The following is an 8,087-nucleotide window of genomic DNA, read 5'->3' as shown; positions in this document are numbered from 1 at the left end:
CTTCTTCTTCTTCTTCTTCTTCTTCTTCTTCTTCTTCTTCTTCTTCTCTCTCTCTCTTGTGTAGGGGTGGGATGGAGAAAATTAGATTTGTCTTATTTTAAAAAACACTTTCTAAAATAGAGAGGTTTGGAGGAATCATGGTTATGAAATGTATGTACTTTCACTTGAGATCACTTTATTATTAACTTTGCTTAATTGTTTGATTTTGTTAAAACAGAGCTCTCACAAGATCAGAGTCTTCAGGATATATTAATAATGTAAAATAAGATATCAATAAAACATAAGTCCATATGTATATATATGCACATATTTATTTATTCTTTTTTGTGTGTTGATTCATTTTAACCAATGAATTCCAAAGAAGAAAAAAAGAATAAGGGAAATTTTCAAGAAACTGTGTGCTAAGAAGGGAAGACGGGCTGGTGAGGTAGCAAGGGTGAGGGAGGGGAGAAAAATGGCCAGAATGCTCCCTTGGTACTCTCACAATATCAGAAGAAAATGAAGAAGGCCTCATGATAGGTTATGGATAATACCACGTAGGTTGGACATGCAGGAATGGGCTACAACTGAACCGTTGGAGGGAAACTCTAAATTGCTATTGTCGTAAATCTATTTAAGTTTCTGGGATATGTTCCAGGCATCATACCGAATACTGGGACACTAAGACAGATAATCAGTAAGGAGCTTCTAGACTATGGCCAGTCTCTTAGGAAGAAGTGCTTAGAGCACCACTCTTCAGGACGTAGACAGACAACTGGGGACAGTATAAAGAGCAAGCAGAAAAATAAAAACATGAAGAGCAAGGAGACATCTCAAATCATGACCTCGTGCAAGTTGGTACATGCACGCAGGGAGAAAAGGTTCCCATGCCATGCTTCCAAGAAGGGGAAATGTTGGCTTAATTAGAGGAGCAGTACATGTCACACAAGGCAAGGTAGGACTTGGGGGCAGGGAATGGAAGCTGGCAGTCGTGATGGAGAGCCACATCAAAGCCGCTGTCGTGACAACTAGTGTGTATTAAAAAGCAAAGGACTAATGAAAGCCAAGAAAGTACTCATCCTCTGGTCCTCTGCCTTAGGAAATCATCCTTGAGCACTCTGTCCACCTCGGGTCAGCACATGTCCACAGAGTTGCAATGGAAAACTGGAGTGAGCTCAGGGAAGTGGTGATTAAAGAGTTAGAAAAGAAGTTCCACAGGGAAAGGTTTGGGATGTGAGCACTGTTTAGCCTAGAAAAGAGCTGACTCATTGGTAACACTGGGTTATGATCTTAAAGAAGATGTTAAGGGATTATTCTCACACTAGAGAAATTAGGGTGAAAGGATGGGATTAAGTTAATACATTCAAAATGGGGAAGGATTGCTTTATCAATAGAAAGGACAGAAATCAGATACTGGAATGGTCCATCAAGGCAGGTGATAGAGTCCTGGCTATTTGGTTACTCAAGATGACAGTGTTCCATTCCCTTCAGATCCGTCATCTGAATAGACATACACCTCCCTGAAGAGACGAGACTGGGCCAGATGATCTCTCCAGGTCCCTGTAAGAATGTGGATGTGTCCTAAGTGCAGAATTCTGGGGAAAGCTACAGGCAGATGAGATGACTTGGCTTCAAGTATTTGAAGGGCTATTCTCTTTGGTTCCAGAGAACAAAACTAGTAGCAATGAATGGACATTGCAAAGAGATCACATTAGGCTAGATGTCAGCAAAACTTCCTAACAATTGAGGATATCCTAGAAGAGAATTGACTGCCTCAGGAACTAGCAGCCTCCCTCTTTCCGGAAATCTTCAAGTCATGTTTGGGGTATGACATCTTGGGAATGTTGGACGTTACTTTTTCAGTTACAGGTTGGATTAACTGGTCCCTGAGGACCCTGCTGGCTCTGTTAGCCCATGAATCAGTGACCATGCCTCCAAAATAACTAAAAAGACAAAGACAGCAAGCAGTCTCAATAACAAAGCAGAAACAGGGCGACGCATCTCGGACGGATCACCAGTTAAGTGCTCCTCTGCAAAGTAAAGACTGTGTGATAGGGCAGAAGGCCATCTGACTATTTATCAGCCACAACCTTGCCTGAGAGTCACCTGACTCCCTTCATATCATAATCTTCAGTGTCTGAGCACCATGAGACCTACATGAGCTAACCTGGCAGCATGCTAGAGTGGAAGACCTGAATTTCAATCCTGTCTCAGACACTTACTAGCTGTGTGACCCCAGGCAAGTCATTTAACATCTGCCAGCCTTAGTTTGGTCATCAGTAAAATGAGAATTGAAATAGTACCTACCTCACAGGGTTGATGTGAGGCCCAAGTTTGATCTGGTCTATAAGCAACTTTGAAAATCTTAAAGTGTTTCATAAATTGTGACCATTATTATTTGTGAATAAGAGCAATCCTAACAATAGGTGATGTTCTCTGAGCCCTCACCAACATCCTCAAATCTCAGAAAGAGGTTTTTTTTTATCTAGCTATCTCTCCCCTTTGTACCCCAGATGGTAATGACAACCCCAAACCCAACCCTTATTTTGGGCAGAGGTGGGGTAGGGTAGAAAAGAGGGTGGGCATATAGACCCATGAGTTCATCAATGCAATGCACTTCTTGTATGGAACCTGCCTCCACCGCCATAAGTAAGGCTTTCCTCTGTCAATGTCATTCTGGTTTCCCAGGGCACCAGCAAGTTAAATGACTTGCTCAGTGTCATGGTACTAGCATACGTTTGAACCCTGGTCCTTCCATCTCCTATGCCATGTCGCCTCTGCTCAAGGTCCAAAGGCAGGTTTTTCCCATTCCACCAGGCTTCAGTCTTCCTCATCTCTGAGCTCAGACCCTCAGGAATAATTCTAACTAGTTGAAGGTAGAATTGTAGGAATTCGAGTTGAGGTGAGTCAAGCAGTAGGCCAGAGAAGAGGAAGAGAAGAGCCCGTCTCCAGGCAACCCACACCATGCCTTCTGATGACCCAGAGACAAGGCCAGTAGAGAGGCCAGGGAGAGGGGACTCCTTTCCTCCTGGAGAGGAAGCAGGCTTGCTCTGAGGAAAAAGAAGTCCCCTCCCCCATTTTGTACCGGGGACCATGTCCCACTTGTACCACATTAACTAAGCCTTTGATTAGTGGTAGAAAAGTTCAGGAAGACTAGAAGAGGAAAATAACAATGGGGAAGAGAATTCTTTCATGTAACGGAACTGAGGTATTTAGCACAGTGTCTGGCATAAAGTGGGTGCTTAATAAATGTTTGTTGACTTATTGGCGGGGGCCAAAGAGATGTCTGCATTCCATATACTAGGCCACTGAGCATACCTACCCTTTTCCCCACAACAAAGAGTGCCTAGAAGCGAGGGCCTAAATTATCCTTCCAATATTCCTAATGATCTCACCCCCCTCACTGTTAGTTAGCACTAATTAACTCATTCTCCTCCCTTTCCAGGCCTGCATGACTTAGAACACCCTGACGTATCCTTGGCAGATGAATGGTAAGATTTAGACAACGCGTCAATATGGTATTTGTTCCCCATTTTGGTTTCATGCTGTTTGTGCTCTCTGTGCCCAGTTCTCCAAGTTCAAAGGTACAGAGAGAGGAGGCTGGTAAATATTTACATGCTTATGTTTTTGGCCATGTCATGTCCTCAGGTCTTATTGCAACACAGACCTACAGCCTGAGCACCGGCAGCTGTCTCAATTAGATGCTATTAAGCTCTACCTCAAAGGAAAGGAACCACTACTTCAGTGTGAGTCTGTTTTCCAACTTATTTGGTGTGTGCTTGGTGCGGGGGTGGGGGGCAGAGAAGGGAAGTATCCTTCTTCCTACCCATGGGGAAGGGGGGTTGATTCTAAAGTTCAGTGACTTCGAGTGAACTGAAGACCATATTTCAAGTCAATGTTTCCAAGCAAGTTTTGCTCTGGCAGAAACAGGCAGTCATGTGAAATACAGCCAAACTCAATTTTTTTTCCAGGAATGAGAATGGGAGGAAGAGACAGTGTGGATCTTTGAAATCCACAGATAATTAAAGAATTTCACTTAACCCTTTGATTCCAACATTTTTTTTTCCAACTCGATTCTATAGACATTGGTTAATAACTGTGCAGGTATTCTATTAGTCTGAAGCATCATGGTGTGATGGGGGCCCTGAGATCTCAAAGGCTCAGTCAATAGCAGACAAGTTTAAGCAGGAAACTCTTCTGGAAAGTCTTTGAGGACCATCCAGACACAGAGCACATATCTAACACCTGAGAACCTGGAGAAATTTAGAGTTTCTTGTGATGACAAACTCAAAGATTCTTCAAATATTCTTTTATGATGACTGTGAGACCCAGTCCCAGCCTTTACCATAGAGCAACAGAAGGAGGGGAACATCCCTGAACTTGGAATCAGAAGACTTGATTTATATACCAGCTTTGCTCCTTACTATCTGTATCACCCTGGGAAAATTACTTCCTCTCTCTGGGCCTCAGTTTCCTCATCTGCAAAACATTGGGACTGAATGAGACCTAAATTTCTCTCTAGCTTTAAACCTCTTCTTCTGTGATTGTGAGGTCATTCAAGAAGCTTACAATTGAGTAGGGATGATAAGGCAGGGCAAAAATAAATATTGGACAAGTAGAGAGGATGTGATGGGTAAATTAGGAAGAAATGAAGGGTGCAAAGTTCTATGAGAGAACCAAAGAGGGCAGGGGCCCATCTGGCCCTCTCCTTTCTGAACAACTCTATGAAGTCTTGGTAGGGTGACCTCACCTCTAAAACCCCAAGTACTTGGGATGTTGTCCCTCCAACCCTTTTGTCTAAGATGCTGGTAAAGAATGTGAGGTCTTTGGAGTATCTATTCTCACTATTTCCTTTGACATATAAAGAGCCTGAGGTCCAGAGTGGGATGCCTTGCTCAAGGCCACAGAAGTCATTGGTGACAGAGCCAGGACTAAAGTGCCCATGGCCTGCCTTTCAATTGGATACACTTTCCCATAGGATACATCATGTCATGATGTCTCTGAAAAATGACACGTTTCACTTCTTCCCTTTATTTTCTCCCCATTAATTTTCCCTTCCTCAAATAATATGTAAGCCCCTATGTGTAGGGCCCAAATATGTGACTTCACTGCTATAGGAACTCCTAGATGAGGGAACTCTTCTACCTTCTGTACAACTTGTCTTAGAGAGACTTGGAGAGGACATGACCTGTTCAGGGTTAAGTAGCCAGTATGTGTCAGAGGCAGGCTATAAACCCAGGTCTTCCTAGATATGTGTGTGGCATGCATCCGTGTATATCACACATATATACATGTATGGATATGCATAGTATATGCATATCCTGATGCCTTGAAGGGATAGGCAGATTCAAATCTCTTCTATATCTCAGCTTTATTTGACTGCCTGTGAAGTTTGTGAACCCTATCCCTGAGCAAGGTGGGGATTAGATAACATCTCCTTTACCACATAAAAAGTGGGGCCCAGATGATACTACGCTTTATGACCTTTGTGCTTATTAGATGCATGTCTCTGAGACACATTCCTTGTTTCATGTCTCAATAGGTGACAAAGAATTAATACAAGAAGTCCTTTTTGATGCCGTAGTGAGCGCCCCCATCGAAGCTTATTGGACCAGCCTAGCACTCAACAAATCAGAGTAAGTGGTCACATGCACCTGCTCTTGTGGAAATTCTCTTACAAGAGCTGGAAATACCATTGCATTTTAAGGAGCTAACTATCTCCGAAAGTCTAATGTTCCATTTCTCTAATTTCCCCCCAAATTTTCCAGACCCCAAGAGGCTATAGCAAATCAGTGACCCTACACTTGTACTTTCAACCCCAGTCCCAGAAGTGGAGGGACAGCTACATTCCACGAAGTTTGGGATGCTGAAATATGGGCATGGTTCCAACAGGAGAGAAGAAGGGACTTTCTTGGTTCTGCTTAGACAGTCATGTGTTCACAAAGAAGTGAGAAAATTCAGTGCCTAAGGCAAGGGAGACTGTATTTGACGGGGTAGGAAGAGATTAGGTTGAGAATATGGTTTCAATTAAAAAATTCAGTAGGGTGTGCCAGCATCCTTATGAAGTTGGGGACCTTTCTCAAGTTTTCCCTATTACTTTCCTCCTCTGTCTCTTCCTCATTTCCCTCTCTCATTTTTCTTCCTTTCCTTTCTCCTTTTCCCTTTTTTTCCTTTTTAATCTCCTTTTAAAACAGTTGTACTTTCATTTGCTTTTTTTCTTTCCTGAGGGATGGTGTTTAAGCTATTGTGTAAGAACAATGAAAGGAGAGGGAGAATTATTTGTATTTTCTTGAGCACCTCTGGATTGTGTATACACACAGAATGAATTTCACAGAATCATGAGTCAGGGCTTATGAGAAGGAATCTCAGCAGCCATCTTGTTCAAACCATACTGTAAAGTGTCCCTCCTTCTAACAAATGGCCATCCAGCCACTGGTTAAAGAGAATTCTCCGAGGTGAGATAAGATGCCACCTCTGGAGATGGTCTATTCTACTCCTGGACGGCTGGAGTTCTTAGGAAGCTTTTACTGACTATCCTCCCCCAGGGAAGGCAAGAGGCTACGAAATAAAGCATCCCTATCCCCAAGGGACGTCTTTCTTTAGCACTTTCATTCTGCACAAAAATCCACGTGAACCATGTAAGACTGCTTGTCTGCTTGAGCACATGCTGGAAATCCCCATATTAGTGACAGCTTCCATTTTAAACAAGGCTGAGCATCTTTGTTGCTAAAAAGCAAAGATTTTGCCTTGGTGACTGGTGTGCTCATCAACACCTCCATTTGTGAATTGTCTCAGGATTGTTCTTTGTGGAGACAGGGAGCATGGTGCATGAGTAGGGGTGCACTTCTGTGGGTGTATGTTTGTTTATGGCACATGAGTAGAGAGAAAGACTAGCTGAGACAAGGTCAGGGAAGGTTATACTCTGCATGGCCACTTTTTGCGCTTTTTTTGAGGCCTGCGCAATCTGGCATTGGTGACATAGAGGATCGAGTACTGGGCTTGGAATCAGGAAGACCTGATGAGTTCAAATACTGCCATGGTCATTTATTAGCTGTGTCACCCGGAGGAAACACTTTACCTCAGTTTCCTCATCTGTAAAACGAATGGGCCTAGACTCAGTGGCCTCCAAGGTCTTTGCAGCTCTAAGTCTGTGATGCTTATATTGTTCCACTACACAAGGGCTGAGAAGAACAGTGGTGAGATCTCAGTGAGAAGCTGCCAGCTGGGGCCCTTTTTTTTCTTTGCATCCTTTAAAAGAGAGCCCTCCTCCAGGCACAGGAGGGGTTTTGCTTCACAGCAGGCATCATCTTTGGCTTGCCTCCTCCCTCTCCCAGTGCAGCCCTTTACATGTGAGTTTTTTCCTCTGCCCAATGTCACCAATGGCCTCCCCCACAAAGGAGAAGTTGTATAACCTCATCCAAGCCCTGACAGTGAGAGCACAGGCACTGGCCGGGACAATGACTGCTTTCTCTGAATGCATTCATCATTCTTTGGAGAAGATGCAGGCTTCGCCTCCATGGCCAGAGCCCCCAAATAAATTGTTGGTGCTTTTGGCTTCAAGGCTGCCTAGTTTCCTTCTGCCTTTGCAGAGCGGGGCATTTTCACATGCCACTCTCATTAGCCTGAAGCTCCCCCGTGATGCCTATCTGCCGATCACCCTGGAAACACTTCTGGAGGGGAAGGGCCTCTTCAGAGTTGGCTACATGTTTATCTCGATGAAAAATGAACGTGTCTCTTGTAACTTCGTTTCCAGTCCCTGGTTCAAGCACGTTATTTCATCAAATTAGCTTGGACTAATAAAAGAGCCATTATGTGTCTATTGTCTGCAAACGTTAGCTGGCCAACTGGGCTGCTCTTTTTCAGGAACTCTGACAAGGGTGTTGAGGTCGCCTTCCTCGGAACCCGGACTGGTCTCTCCAGAATCAACCTGTTTGTGGGTGCTGAGCAGCTCACGAATCAGTAAGTCCTGCCAAAGAGGCAGGTGGGACAGGAGAGGGTCGTTCCAGGGGGCTGGGGATGGGGGTGGGTTTTGATTCATTTCGACAAGCATTTATTAGGAGGCAGAGGAATGAACAGTAACTCTAGATTCTGAGAGGCCGGGTTCAATT

General features: G+C 44.0%; 1 protein-coding gene across 1 annotated transcript in view; it reads left to right on the top strand.

The window, feature by feature from the left end:
* Positions 1–8,087, top strand: part of CACNA2D3 (calcium voltage-gated channel auxiliary subunit alpha2delta 3) — a 1,008,438-nt gene that overhangs the window by 807,297 nt on the left and 193,054 nt on the right. The window contains exons 22-25 of the mRNA XM_027835883.1: positions 3,425–3,470; positions 3,628–3,725; positions 5,522–5,615; positions 7,843–7,938. Coding sequence (XP_027691684.1) covers positions 3,425–3,470; positions 3,628–3,725; positions 5,522–5,615; positions 7,843–7,938 — 334 coding nt within the window. The remainder of the gene's footprint in view (positions 1–3,424; positions 3,471–3,627; positions 3,726–5,521; positions 5,616–7,842; positions 7,939–8,087) is intronic.

The sequence above is a fragment of the Vombatus ursinus genome, unplaced genomic scaffold, assembly GCF_900497805.2.
Source record: "Vombatus ursinus unplaced genomic scaffold, bare-nosed wombat genome assembly UNPS02014817.1, whole genome shotgun sequence".
Lineage (NCBI taxonomy): Eukaryota > Metazoa > Chordata > Mammalia > Diprotodontia > Vombatidae > Vombatus > Vombatus ursinus.
Note: the sequence above shows the minus strand (reverse complement) of the source record. Positions and strands in the feature narration are given on the sequence as shown.